The sequence below is a fragment of the Ovis canadensis genome, chromosome 7, assembly GCF_042477335.2.
Source record: "Ovis canadensis isolate MfBH-ARS-UI-01 breed Bighorn chromosome 7, ARS-UI_OviCan_v2, whole genome shotgun sequence".
Lineage (NCBI taxonomy): Eukaryota > Metazoa > Chordata > Mammalia > Artiodactyla > Bovidae > Ovis > Ovis canadensis.
In genome coordinates this window covers 48,112,001-48,127,276 of record NC_091251.1, presented here as the reverse complement: position 1 = coordinate 48,127,276, position 15,276 = coordinate 48,112,001, and the positions used below count along the sequence as shown (strand labels likewise).

The 15,276-nt window shown below is 37.3% G+C and overlaps 1 protein-coding gene across 9 annotated transcripts in view; it reads right to left on the bottom strand.

Annotated features, from left to right (window-relative positions):
* GANC (glucosidase alpha, neutral C) overlaps positions 1-15,276 on the bottom strand; it is an 81,735-nt gene that overhangs the window by 51,713 nt on the left and 14,746 nt on the right. For 6 of the 9 annotated variants that reach the window (XM_069596075.1, XM_069596078.1, XM_069596076.1 and 3 more), the window contains 5 exons: positions 14,769-14,896; positions 10,121-10,303; positions 3,982-4,030; positions 1,885-1,951; positions 336-432 (listed from right to left, as the gene is read on the bottom strand). In XM_069596075.1, the coding sequence (XP_069452176.1) occupies positions 336-432; positions 1,885-1,951; positions 3,982-4,030; positions 10,121-10,303; positions 14,769-14,896 (524 nt within the window). The remainder of the gene's footprint in view (positions 1-335; positions 433-1,884; positions 1,952-3,981; positions 4,031-10,120; positions 10,304-14,768; positions 14,897-15,276) is intronic. The other 3 variants (XM_069596077.1, XM_069596079.1, XM_069596074.1) reach the window with 1 other exon arrangement.

The window sequence follows — 15,276 nt, the reverse complement described above, 5'->3', positions numbered from 1 at the left end:
CCCAGGAAGGTGATGTAACGAAGGTCTTCCTGCTACTTCAACCATGAGTGTGTGCATGCTCAGTTGCTCAGTTCCATGTTTTTATGTCTTCTATACTTTTAAGTTCAGCATTACAGTTTTTATAATTGTCTAATTTTTGCTGCAAAACAAAATAAAAATTGAAAACCATCGCTCTGAGTGATCATTAAAGGGAAATTCTTAAAGCTCTACAAGCAGTATCAAAGAGGGAAAGGCCAGGCACATATTAGCACTGACCCAGGTATCGCACATGCTTTATTTTCAGACTTTTCCAGTCCAGAAACCAGGGCCTCCTGTAAGAATTCTTTTCACTTTACCTTGTGTTTTTAAGTTGGTGTGAGTCAGCATGTTGCGGGATTCCGTAGAGATGCTCAAAACCATGCAAAGAGAAATCCAAACCAATGGAGGCAGGACCTACAGGGACCAGGAGAGTGACTGACTTTTGCTTCTCAATGGGACAATCAATTAATGAGATTCAGTTAACTACAGGACTAGCAAGATGACTAGACTATGGATCAAGAGACCTGAGCGCGCCCTGATCAATCACATATGCTGACTCTCTGTACTTTGTTGTATTCAGGTGATGTGGGGATACAAAAAATGCACAAGGCTAAGTTCTGGTCACTTATTAGTCATGTTTTCTTAGCTGTGTGCTACAGTTCTCTGTGTTCCCACATTTACAGTATATTTCTTTTCTATCTGTAAAATATGATTACAAAGTTTTAGATTTTCCCCCTACATTTTCCTGAACTATATTGCATAGTTGCTTGCTTTAGGAAGAAGAGGGTAGTGAGCACTTTTAAAGCTTGCCAGCTGAAAGGCTGCGTGTCTTCTGCCTGGTCGTTCATTCTTACTGCATACAAGAACTGTGAGGTCAAGGGCACCAGGAGTACCTCCCCTAGCTCCTCAATATACACCCCCTTCCCTGTAACTGTAGATACAAAAATTTCCTTTAACCAAAGATAAAGTCCTTTATTTAACAATTATTTTAGAGATATGGGAAAAATGAAAGTAACTAGGAGAGAGAACATTGATTTAAATTTACTCTTGGGTAAAAGTATTTGACATCAAATGGTCCTTATTTGGAGGAGTTTAGGGAAAGGGGTTGCTATAGATAAGATACAGAAAGGATTATAATGTTACATAAAGGAGAGCCTTAGGGCTCCCCTATTTATAACTTTGGGCTACACTGTCAGTCCTGATCATTATACTAGGCTATAGAAATAGATGCTAGATCAGAGATTCTCAAGGAGTTAAGAGAAGGTCTGTTATTCTACAGGGTAGGGAGGAAGAAGGAGAAAAGTGAGTATTTTTTCCAACTAAACAAGCCCCAAGTATTTGAAAAGTTATCTCCTAAAGAGACAAATTCCCTCCCTGCCACCTACATTCCCTAAGTCTCCCCTCATCACTAAGCGTAGTGAGAAATGTCATAGAGGGTCACTCGATACTCACGTGAACAGTAGGGAGGCCTGGAAAAGGTTGAGAACCACTGGCTTGAAATGTTGGACCTAATGAGCTGGGTTTCTCATCACTTGACTCTCACAAAAACAGAATGTAGAATTTGCAATTGATTCACTGAAGAGTGCAAGCAATATGCTGACCTAGGTCTCTCTATGAAACCAGAAGCTTCATGAGGCCTATACTTCTCTTACACTCCCCACAAGTCATACACTCACTATTTCTCTATTGCAATGCATTACTGAAGAATAGTGGTCCCAAATATGAGATTTCTGTTCACCTTACAAAAGTCACGTGTTTAGGTGTCAAAGCTCAAGGGACTTTTAGATAGAAACTTTTGGCTATTTTGCAAAGAACTGTTTTGGAAAGAACTGTTTGGAAAGAACACTACATCAATTTTAATTGTACCATTAACTTTGACATCCACAAAATTTTCAAATTTCTCCTCCCACAGGCCCAGTTCCTCTTGATTTTCCTGTTGGTACAAAAAAGAAAAAAGGTAGCAAACTAAGGCTATATATTGTAACACATGTGGTTACCACAATAGCACATTTATTTGATTAGGAAATGAGTTCATCTTTTAAAAGACCAATTTGTGATATCAATATATTAAATTAGATCTGTGTTCTATATAAATGCCATTAATAATCCTTGTGATCTACAGCTAACATGAATATATTTTTTATTGTGGTAAAATATATATAACTTAAAACTTACCATTTTAACCATTTTTAAGTGGCGTTAAGTACATTCACATTATTGTGCAACCAACATCACAATCTGTCTCCAGAACTTTTACAACCTTCCAAACTGAAGCACTGCAACCATTAACAGTAACACCCCACCTCCCCTCCCCTCAGCTCCTGACAACCACTTTTCTAGCTCCTGTCTTTATGAATTTGACAATTCTAGATAACTTGTATAAATAGAATCATACTGTATTTGTCCTTTTGTGACTGGCTTATTTCACTTAGTATAATGTCTTCAAGATTCATCCATTTTGTAGCATGTGTCAGAATTGCCTTCCTTTTTAAGGCTGGATAATATTCCACTGTGTGTACATACCTCATTTTGTGTGTACATACCTCATTTTGTATGTACATACCTCATTTTGTGTGTGCGTTCATCAGTCAATGACTCTTGGGTTGCTGGATTGTTTCTACCTTTGGGCTACTATGAATACTATTCTGCTATGAACATAGGTATACAAATATTTGTTTGAGTCCCATTTTTACTTTTGGATATATATCCATAAATGTAATTGCTGGATCATGTTGTAATTCTATGTTTAATTGTTTAGGAACTGCCACACCATTTGACATGAATATCTTTACAAGAGCTAAAATAATGGGAAAGTACTTTGAAAAATGTAGTTTTTATATAGGTAAAGCAAAATATTTAGAGTCAAATAACCTGGGTCTCTTTTGAGAGACTCTAAGCAAAGATTTTGGCTGAGATGAGCACTTTCTCTCACCAGCTCCAATTAGCCAGACTACTGATTGTGTTCCTATGCTGGGTAGAGAGGTCAACTGGGATGGTGATTGCTCAGGTTTGCAATCTTCTGACCTAGAGCGATGAATGTCCTAGCTTTACAGAAGTCTCTTTTTCTCTGGTAAAATGAAAAGTTTTAAAAGAATTGTGTGTGTATATAAAAAGCACATTTCTTTTTAAAAAATGAGCTATTTTCCTGTTTCTAGGTTATTTCTTTATAATGAAAGCCTCTGTAAAGTGAGTCTGTGTGTTGTGTGTTTGGTTCTTTAAAATTACGCCTGAATTCTTGATGCAGGGATTATCATTCTGAGGTCTAGACAGGTTTTAAAGTTTGTGAACTCCCTGAAATAGTATGACAAAAAAATTTTTTTTCTACAGAGATGGTTCATAGCTTTCATCAGATTCTTGTAAGGGGGTGTTTGACTCAAAACCACTGCCTAAGCTGTCTGATTAGAGGTCTCCCCAAAGCTGGTCTAATGTATTAGTGCAAAGATGTGAAGGCACAATAACCATGTTAGTTTTTCTTAAGGGTCAGTTTCAGTCAGTTCTCAAGAGGAAGAAGCATTTGTATTATTAAACTGGAAATGTTTTCCACCTTCCTGATGACCATAGCTACTGTCAGAGACCCTTTGAAGATGCATGTGGCTTTGGAGTAAGAGGTTTCCGGAACATCCAATCTCCAGAATTAAGACAAAATAATCTTTTAGACACAGATATCAGACCATGCATCTCTGCTGAAGACCTTTCCACAGTTTTTCTTTGTTCTTAAAGTCTAAAAAGGTTAATGTGGCTTAGAAGAACGTAAGCTCCATGATAATGAGGGAATTAGATTAGTTTGATGATATACCACCAACTCCTTGAACAGTGCCTGGCCTACAGGAGGTCCCATTTATATACAGTAGAGCATTGACCAACTACCCATCTGTACAAGGGGAGAACAGACCCATTATACTTGTATAATGATGATAATAGTGGAAAAGGTTTTAAAAAGATAAATTGCTCTCTGTAGATTACCTGAGTGGTGTCAACGGATGCATCCTCCTCATTTTTCTTGGTAGCTCTGCTGTAATGTAAAAAAGTTGTTTCACTCATGGCACGACTGACCCAGGTTATTTGCTCAATGATAAAAGATTTTCATTTTGAACTTTTGAGACCCCCATACGTTATATCCTTTAACTTACTAAAAATAACATCATTATAAAAATAAGTTTACAAAATTAAATATTAATGGTGAACATTACCAAGAGCTTGATATCTTATAAAAATGTAGACAGATTTGAATTTTCTTGTTAACTCTTAAAAATAGATTAATCAGTTTTTTATTGTAATACACGCTCATAATACTAACATAAGCAAGACAAAACACAGTTCCTCTCATGCAGTATTACCCTAGTATGGAGCAAGATGATGCATCATCTTCCCAGATGATTGTGACAACTTATTATAACTTCTATTAGTTTTATTTGAGGGCTCATTTCTTCCCATTCTTAACAATACTGGATTTTATGAATTTTTTTTAACTCTTTGCCAATCTAAAATTTTAGAAAAGATAATGCATTTCAAATTGAATTTATACCATAAGTGATGCAGACTACCTTTTTATACATTAAATGGTTATTTATAATTCTGTAAATTATCTATTTATACTCATTATACAATAATCTTTTCTTTAGTGTAAAATGCAGCATGCATATAGAAGGTATGTAATGTATGTGCAGAGTTTAAAGACTAACACTAAAGTGAATAACTGTGAACCCACTAGTGAGCATAAACAACAGAAAGTACTTGTTCCTTTGGAGTTCCTCTGTGCCTCTCTTCAAACGCATCTGTCTCTCTAATATTTGCATTCAATGCTACAGATTTCACTTTAAGTACTGCTTTTGCTGCATCCCACAAATTTTGATAAGTTGTATTTTAATTTTCATTTAGTTTGAAATATTCTTCTTTCTTTTTAGATTTCTTCTTTGTGTTACTAAGAAGCATGTTGTTTAATCTTCAAGTATTTTGGAATTTTCCAGCTTTCTGTTGTTGAATTCTAGTTTAATTGCGTTAAATTAATGCAAATCATGCTGACACAGTATGATTTCTATTTGTTTAAATTTCTTAAGGTATGTTTTATGACACAAAATATGGTCTTGGTGAATGTTCCATGTGAGTTTAAGAAGAATGTGTATTCTACTGTTGTTGTATGAAGGAGACTATAGATGTCAATTATATCCAGTTGATTGATGGTGCTTTTGAATTAGATATGTCCTTATTGCAGAGAAGGTAATGGCACCCCACTCCAGTACTCTTGCCTGGAAAATCCCATGGATGGAGCAACCTGGTAGGCTGCAGTCCATGGGGTCGCGAAGAGTCGGACATGACTGAGCGACTTCACTTTCACTTTTCACTTTCATGCACTGGAGAAGGAAATGGTAACCCACTCCAGTGTTCTTGCCTGGGTCCCAGGGATGGGGTAGCCTGGTGGGCTGACGTCTATGGGGTCGCACAGGGACAGACACGACTGATGTGACTTAGCACCAGCATGTCCTTGTCGATTTTCTCTCTGATGGCTCTGTCCATTCCTGATAGAAGAGTGTTAAGGTCTCTAATTATAACAGTGAGTGAAAGTCACTCAATCATGTCTGACTCTTTGCGACCCCATGGACTATACAGTCCACGGAATTCTCCAGGCCAGAATACTGGAGTGGGTAGCCATTCACTTCTCCAGGAGATCTTCTGAACCCAGGGATCAAACCCAGGTCTCCCTCATTGCAGGCAGATTCTTTACCAGCTGAGCCACCAGGAAAGCCCAGGTATAATAGTGGATTCATCTATTTCTCTTTGCAGTTCTATATTCTTGCCTTAAGTATTTGATACTCTGTTGTTAGGTACATACACATTAAGGACTGTTGTTTTCTCAGGGAATTGACCCCTTTATCATCATGGAATGACATTCTTTATGCCTAATAACTTCCCCTGTTTTGAAGTAAGCTCTTTCTGAAATTAATAAAACTACTTCTATTTTTTTTCTTTTTTAAAAGCTCATAATGCTCTCCTTTATTGGAGGAAAAAAGAATTGTTTTGTGATATTTAGGTGAAAAACAGCTTACTTACAAGTAAAATTCTTTCTCTTTGAAATGAGTTAGTAAAAAAGAAAATCTTTATTATATGAAAGAGCATCTTAATGTGGCATACAAGAATATATTTTTGGATTTAAAAACATAGTTATGCCATCAGCAGCATTCAAAATTAGCTAAGTATCTATACAATTACAAAAATTGATTCTTGTTCTAAGAAAAGTGTTTTAAAAGCTCATCATATTAGAACAGGCACAATATTCTGAAGACATATAAATTTCCCATGGGCTTTTGAACATCCTTACCCTCAATTTCACAATCGGAATGTACAAAAGCAATGGAAGATCAGAGTTCAGAGGTTGTTTATTTTTCCTTTCCTTGTTCAAAGTGTCTAAGACAGGCAAATACATTGAAAAAGGCAAATTAAACATGTTTCACAGCAGAAGATCACTAGATTGCATGTAAATTATGGTTCCCCTTTAGGATATTACCCAAGGACAAAGTTTGTCTGTACTTAGAATAAGGCTTTTACCTCTTCTTGCAGCATGAAAGTTCAATAGACAGGGGACAACATTCTGCCAGAGACCAATTTCAATCTGGTCTCCAATAATGACTCCCAAGGATGCACAGGATATTAAGTCTAGGCTACCATTTATATCAAGGAACTTTTGTCCATCTATGTCTATTTTTAGGTGCTGTTCATTAAATGTTGTGACATTATTTTGTTGTGAATATATAGATCAGTAGTAATTGTTTATTATGATGCTGCAGATTAATTTTTTACTTCAAATAGCCATGTTCCTCCTGTCTAGTAAACTCACTGTTCCCTGGTTTCAGCTCATCCTGTCTATAGAAAAAAAAAAACAAAAACTGCTTTTTTAACATATCCAAGCCCAGTATCAGTTTCTCAGCTCCTGCCTATGAAGGACATAATTTTATTTGGTCAATTGACATTAACAATATAGTATAGTGTTAATCGCTCAGTTGTGTCCGACTCTTTGCAACCCCATGGACTGTAGCCTTGCCAGGCTCCTCTGTCCATGGGATTCTCCAGGCAAGAATACTGGAGTGGATTGCCATTTCCTTGTCCAGGGGAACTTCCCGACCCTGGGACTGAACCCGGATCTCCTGCATTACAGGCAGATTCCTTACCATCTGAGCCACCAGGGAGAAGCAATATAAATAATTAAATGGCAGGAATTCCCTTCTGCAGGGTTCCACTAAGTCACAGAGTACCAAATAAATACCTCTGCTCAAGAGTCAATGTCTATCAAAGCCTCTCGCTCTCCAGTCATGTTTCTAACAATACAGTTGTCCTGTTAAACTTTAGCCATTTTAATAGATGTGTGGTAGTATGTCCCTGTTGTTTAATTTGCAATTCTCTAAAACCTAATGGCACTGGACATATTTTTCAAGTGCTTATCGGTCACTTGTACATCTTGGGTGAAATATCTGTTTAAATCTATTATTTTCATGTTAAATTTTGAGAGTTCTTTCTATATTATACATACAACTTCTTGATCATATATATGTTTACAAATATTTTTTCTTAGTCTATGACTTATCTTTGCATATCTCTTCATATGGTCTTTGAATGTGCAGGCACTTTACTTTTGTTTATGTTCATTTTACCATATTTCTTCTTTTGTGGATCATGCTTTTGGTGTAATATCTAAGACCTCTGCCTAATCCAAGGTCATCAAGATTTTCTGATGTTCTTGTCTAGAAGTTTTATGGTCTTAGATTTTACATTTAGGACTATATTATATTTTGAGTAATTTTATTTTTTGATTTTTCATTCTTGTTTGTGGCAACTTCTGAGCTCCTCACATGCCAAACTGGAAATTACAGATTCTTGCCTTTTCATTTTGTTCAAGTTTTTTTCTTGTTGTTGTTTGTATTTTGTTTTTGTGGCTATAATAAAGTTTAAAATTTCTAAGTAATCAAATCCATCTTTTTCCTTACAGCTCTTCAGTTTCTATCACACTAATACAATTAAAAATATTCTATACTTTCTCTTATTTTTATTTTTTTTGTGTGTGTGTTTAATTTTTATTTACCTGGAATTAATTTTTTAAATCATTTGTTTTTAATTTTTGGCTGCAATTGATCTTCATTGCTGTGCCTGGGCTTTCTCTAGCTGCAGCAAGCCGGGGCTGCTCTTTGCTGTGGTGTGTGAGCTTCTCACTGTGGTGGCTTCTCCTCTTGTGGAGCACAGGCTCTAGGGGCATGGGTTTCTGTTGTTATGGCTCACCGGCTTAGTAGCTGTGGCTCATGGGTTCTAGAGCACGGGTTCAGTAGTTGCGGTGTATGGGCTTAGTTGCTCCACGGCATGTGGAATCTTCCTGGACCAGGGATCAAACCTGTGTCCCCTGTATTGGCAGGTGGACTCTTATTCATTGTACCACCAGGAAAGTCCTGGAATTCATTTTTGCTAAATGGTCTGAGGTTAAGCCCTAACTTATATTTTTTCCCCTAGGTGGATAATCTGATTTTCCTAACACAAATATAAATTAAAACGATAGAAATATAAACTAGTACGCAACCTCTATGGAAGGCAATTTGGAAACATCTATCAACAGACGTACAAACCATTTGATCAAAAATTATACTTCTATGACTCTGGTCTATGGATATATTTGCATGTATGCAAAATAACACACATACAAGGTTATTCATGAAGTAGTTGTAAAACAACATCAGAAATGGTTTTAAAGTCCACCAGTAGGGATTTACTAAATGAATCATAGTGTAACCATATAATAGAAATGGTGTAGCAGCTTTAAAGAAGTTAGAAACTGCCACATTGCTTGGGATGTCCCTGGTGGTCCAGTGGTTAAGAATCCACCTCCCAATTCAGGGGATATGGGTTCGATCCCTGGTATGGAAACTAAGATCCCATATGCTGCAGAGCAGCTCGTGTGTTACATGCACAACTAGACAGAAGCCAGAATGCTGCAACTGAGACCCAACACAGCCATAAATAAATAAATATTAAGAAAAAAAAAAAAAGAAACTGCCACATTGCTAAAGAAAAAAAGGGAGGTACAGAATAATGTGTATCATTTGTGTCAGGAAAGGAAAAAACAAAGAATACATTAGCTTTACTGAATAGGCATAAATTAGAAAGATACATAGAAAACTGGAAACATTGATTACTTTAAAACATGAAACTAGGTAGCTCAAAGGACAAATGGTGAGGCAGACTTTACTGGGCTTTATTAAAAAGCCCAACTTAGAAATCACCCTTAAAACAAAATAATAGGAGTTTATTAAAAGGAAAAATGCTTTTAAAATTAATATTTTTAATATAAATAAATAACAAAATATAAATAACAGGCACACAGGGATTTGTTATGCTGATGGTGTTTTCAGTCAAGAAAAAGTAAACTGAATTAAATTCATAAGGTACTAACAGTAGGGGTGGCAGGATTATGGGTATTTTAATTTTTTCTTCTTTTCAATATTTTCTATTTACCCTATAATGAACACATTTCTGTGATAAAATAAAAACTTTAACAATAAACTTTAAAAATAGAAATTAGCTGAGACTCAGGAAAAAATCACTGTGTTAAATGCTTTCTGAAATTCATGTAAGATGTTCATTATTTGAATAAAAATAGAACTACAGACTGGAGGATTTAAAAACAATATTGGTAAAAATGGATGAAAAATCTCCTTCTACAACTATCTTCCAACTCACGTGACCCACACACAAACAGCTTTGATCAAGTGGTTGGTTCCAGAAAATTCCTAGACAACTATTCAAGTCTAAGGTAACTCATGTTATTGTAACGGGGATAAAGTGAAATTCTGTTAGTTCACATTAACATCTATCAAGTTAACAGGATCCTTTTTTAGAAGGGGTAGGGTAGAGAAAGTCATCAGTCAAAAATATAGGATATGTTAAGAGTATCACCTTTGCAAATGTCTGGGAATAACTTTTGTCATCAAGCCTGCATTAGTCTGTCCAGGTGACAAGATGAAATTTCTCAGAATATTCCAACAAATAAAGCAAACCAATTTTCTATGGAGATATAGTCACAATTAGATTTTAAGTTCTGTATGTATTAAGTAACGTGCAAAAATACCTTTGCTTGGGAGGAATCTGCAGCTGCTCAAAGTACAATTGGCCCAGGGAGTTTATGCTCATTACAACCTCTTCTTCAGATACCAAGTCGACCTTGAATGGGTTTGCCGTGACGTGACACTTCAGATCTCCTTTCCCACTTGCCAGCACCAGACTGCCTGTATCCCCTGGGCAAGAAGTCAGCCTGGAAAACAAGGCAGGGAGAGAAAAATAAATTGTTCTAAGTTTATGTGGCTCAGTGAAAATCTCAGTTCAAATCAGTAAATCAATATTCATGTGACATAGCATGCCAAGGCAGTGGAAAGCTGTAATTCAGAGTGTGAGCTGTGGTGTCAGAAACGCTGGATTGAACATAGCTCTAACATACACTAGGTGTGTAACTTTGGACAGGTTAATCTTTTCCAGTTCGTGGTTTCCTCATCTGTGAAGTGGAAATGATAAAAGCGAGAACAAACATAGCTTTTTGAGGATTCAATGAGACCACACACGTAAATGAGATCACACAGTGCCTGGCACATAGTAAGTGCTCAGTAAATGTTGGCTATCCTCACCATTATTATTACCTTGGTCTGGACAGTCTAGGAAAAAAGTTTGATGCATAGACTAAACATTTTTCCTTTCCTTCTCTCATTCTAACCATACATAGAGAAACTGAGGAAATAACACAGATTGGGTTATTATCCACTCAGTCCACAGTGAGATGGAAAGGTCAAACTTTTATCTCTTTATCACCTACTTCCATCAGCCCCCAATTGACAGGTAGACTTTTAGGATGTTTTAGATCCCCCAGGAGTTATGTAAGCTCAGAGGCAGCACTTAAAACCCTAGGTCTAGATATTTCTTTTTCTAGTGACCCTGGTAAATGGTCACAGGCTTCTTTAGGGAGGATTAGAAGGGACAGGTTATAATCTTATTATATCCTTGCAAAATCTTCCTCCATGGATTCTAGGCCTTCTCCTCAAGAAAGATGCTTGGGTTCTAGAAACTAATTCCATTGATTGAGAGATTGTGTCTCACTGTTTATCAAATCTAAATAGAATTCTTTTGATTAGTCTATCAAGTAGGACTTTAGCCCATCTACTTCAGTTTAATGGACTCTTTGACATATTGTTCACTGCCCTGAGGGTTGAGCCATTCTGAGTACCACACAGACCCTGCTGCACGTTAAGGAAACATGTTCTCCTTGTCTCCAACAACTAAATGCTGCTACTTTGACTTTGCTACTTAGAGTCTCATCATCTCCACGGAAACCAGGGAGCCTCTTTTAATGGTACCGTTTCCACCATCGTCTGTAGCTCAGAAAAGACATTCACTCACTATAATGTTTTCCAAGTGTTCCCTCACCAATATATTTCTCAGTGAAGGCAGTTTTTTTTTGGGTTCTTTGGAGAACAGAATTAGGGGCTAGATGAGGTAGCTGTATATGACATACCCACTTCAACATTTCTATTTCCCTAAGTCTATGAATCATTTCTTCTACACCGTGCCAAGGAATTTCTGGTATCTCAGCTTCATTCAGCAGAGTCCATAGCTGACTCTACAGATTATACTTAGCCAGTCAAGCAAATAATTAGAAGCTCTTTCAGCTGTCCTAGATAGCATATCAAATCTGAATTCTCTAATTTATGTCAGTAAATTTAGCATGATCCTAAAATTATGTTGCTTCTTTCCAGTCTAGGAGTCCTTTAGAAACCATTGCCATGCCTATTTCAGAGGTTTTTGCCAATATAACATCTTCTAATTCTTTAGGTACCTCCTGGGTTTGACTGTAATTGGCTCCCCGGGAATGTTGGGGTCTGACTCTGACAGTGGATCTGGAGGCAGTGAAAGTGGGTAGGAGAGAAGCACAGGGAGCACTGGAATCCCCTGGCATAGTATATTTCAGGTGAGGTCAACATGGAGTGTCTCAGCAAGGTGATGCCAGCCTCATCAGAGGAGAGGGTGAGTCTTTAGCTGAACTGGGAGGCTCAGTGGAATTCTGAGGTTTAGGTACTCAGAGTTATCCAAATGTTCCCAGATGTTGCTATTCAATTTTGAGGAGTCCTATCTTTTCACAGTCGATGCCCTAAATTCATAGAGCTGATAAAGCTCTGAATTCAACTTACACTTCAATTCAGCAAACCATAGAATCTAACCTTGCATCTAACTTTCAGCTATAAGGACTCTATAGTTACAAGGACTCTATAAGAGATGGTGTAAGATGGTCATAGAAACCTATTAGGTTTCTGACAATATCTTGAGCTAAGAATTTAAAAGCCTGAAACTACTGTTTTCTTTAAGTTCTTCAGTGAAATTAGTAACAACTGGGCCACCTCAGCATTTTGAATTTCGTATGATAATCGGGCTATGCCGATTGGTCTGCCAGAGCCACACTTTCAATAGGCACGACTTCAGGTGACCACAAGTAGTAATTTAAGTGACTTTGCCAGAGAATGCTGTGGTTTATTGCTAGTTATACTAGTTTGCTAGAGCTGCTACCGCAGACTAGGTGGCTTAAACACAAGAAACTTATTTTCTCACAATTCTGTAGGCTGGAAGTCCTAGATCAAAGTGTCAGCAGGTTTGGTTTCTTCTGAGGCCTTTCTTCTTGGCTTGCAGAGGGCTATCCTCTTGCTGTGTCTTCACAAGGCCATCCTTCTGTGTTATCTGTATCCTAATCATCTCCTCTTTATAGAACATCAGTCACATTGGATCAGAGCCCACCCTAATGACCCTACTGTTACTTAATTACCTGTTCAAAGGCCCTATCTCTGAACAGTCACATTGTGAGGTATAAAGACTTAGGGTTTCAACATATCAACATATGGGGGGGAGGGAAGCATTCAGCCCCAAACACTAATGTTGCATTGTCTAATGAAAACCTCACTACCTTCAGAAAACCTCACTACCTTCAGATCCAACTAGATCAGCCAATTAAGCTCATGTTTCAATCCCTGAGGATCTGTTACTTATATTCATTTCTGATACCAACAATTATGTCAATTAAGATTCAGCTGTAGATAATGGAAACAATTCTGGCCATTTTAAGCAGAAAGGAAATGACTTAATATGGGGGAATTATGAGCTTACAATATCATGGAAGTTTTGAAGTAGCTGGTTCCTGGCTGAGTGCCCAGTAATGACCCCTAGGACAATACCACATAACTGTAGACTAACAGAACTTCTCTCTCAGCTGGAAGCAGGAAGTTGGGTAAACAGAAGTCAGTGTGGCAATGGCTGGACTCCAGGATCATGCCATCTTAGATGCAATCCAGAGATTAAGAAACCACTGCCCTAACTAGTGGCTCTAGAGTCATTCTATAGCTGCCAATGTATACCAGCAAAATGGGAAACTCGGTTCTGAAATCAGATAACTCGATGGAACCTAAAATACACCAGAAACTAGCTACATGTGAGTCTGGGAAATGGAGAAATGCAGTTTTTAGCTTTCTGGTTACTACAGTAGACAAAAGCCCTCTAGAAAGAGGTTGAAATAGAAGCAAAACTAAAATTAATATAACATATTTACTACGCAAAACTAATATCACCCTGACTCCAAAACCTGGGCAAACATACCACAGGAAAAAAAAAAAACAACTACAGACCAGTTTTACTTATGAACACAGATATAAAAATGTTAAAGATCTACTAGTAAAATGAACCATCCAGGAGAGTAAAAACTAATGTGACTAAGAAGAAACACACATATACACACACACTCTCATTTGCTAAACTGCAAAGCCTTGAGAAGAGTCTTTTTTTTAAAAATTTATTTATTCTAATTGGAGGATAATTACTTTACAATATTGTGGTGCTTTTTGCCATTCATCTACATGAATCAGCCATGGGTGCTCATGTGTCTCCTAAGTTCTTGGCATATAGTAGTGGCTCAGTGATATATTTTAAGTTTATGATAGTTTACCATAGCTGGATTAATTTACCCTTATAATTTATTAGCTACTTATTAGATTTTCATGGAAAAATAATCCACATAAAACTATGATAATGATGTAGTGAAAATTAAAGCATCTGGCATAATGTCATACTCCCTTAGAGTAATGATACAGAGAAAATAACAAACCCACAGACAGAACCAAGTTAAAATATCACAGGAAAATGTGCTAAGAACTGAGGCAGATTCCGCAGGTACATGAAAAATCCTTTAATCCCCAAAGACTTTTTTTCCACCTAGAAACTTATTATTAATTTATCTCTGACTCTAAGTGAAGTTACATGTTAGACTTCTGAGACTGCTGTTAATTAAAAGTGAGCCAGTCTAACTGTATAAATGACTGTAAGCATTGCGAGTTCAGCTAGTACCTTCAATCCCTGGAGCCCTGCTGCTCATCTGAGTGAGTCAATTAAATAGCTTTCCTGCTTGTTCCCAGAGTCTGGCTGACAAATTTTTTACTTTGTGGGGAGGAGAGAAGAGATCAGAAGCTCTGCTTCTCTTCATTAATAAGTACTGATGAGTCAAATGGCAGAGGAAGAGAATACAGAATGGATAACGTTAAAATGGATAAATTTATTCCCAAATAACTGAAAACTAACTTTGCAAATGGTCGTATCTTTGAAACACAAAATATGAGACTCATACAAAAGCTGCTACTCAAGGTATGACAGAAGAACATATTGAGGGTATATTCCAGGTAGCATGTTTCTTGGCTTACCTTACAGTGGTTAGCTTGCTTGTGAGGACATCAGTAACTTCATACCTGGGTTTCAAGGGTATTTCTTCATTGATTTTAAGTCTGAAAATATTTCCCTCTATGCCAAAAACTTCAGCCAGGAGTGGAACCTGGAAACACATACATGAGATTAGTTCCAACAGCTTACCTAGGTCAGTTCTACAAATTACAATAATTAGAAAACTATGTTTACATTATTACAGGGCAAGCTAATTGGTGAACAATGGCAATCATGAAGGAAAAGGCTTTCTAGTCTATAAATGTACTTGCCTGGCTCTACCTATAGTAGAAACAAACACCTCCCACGTGTTCTAGGGCTGTGCGCGTGCATGCCGGTTCAGTCACGTCCAACTATTTGCCACCCCATGGACTGTAGTCCGCCAGACTCTTCTGTCCATGGGATTTCCCAGGGAAGAATACTGGAATGGGTTGCCATGCCCTCCTCCAGGGGATTTTCCTGACCCAGGGATTAAACTCTCATCTCCTGCAT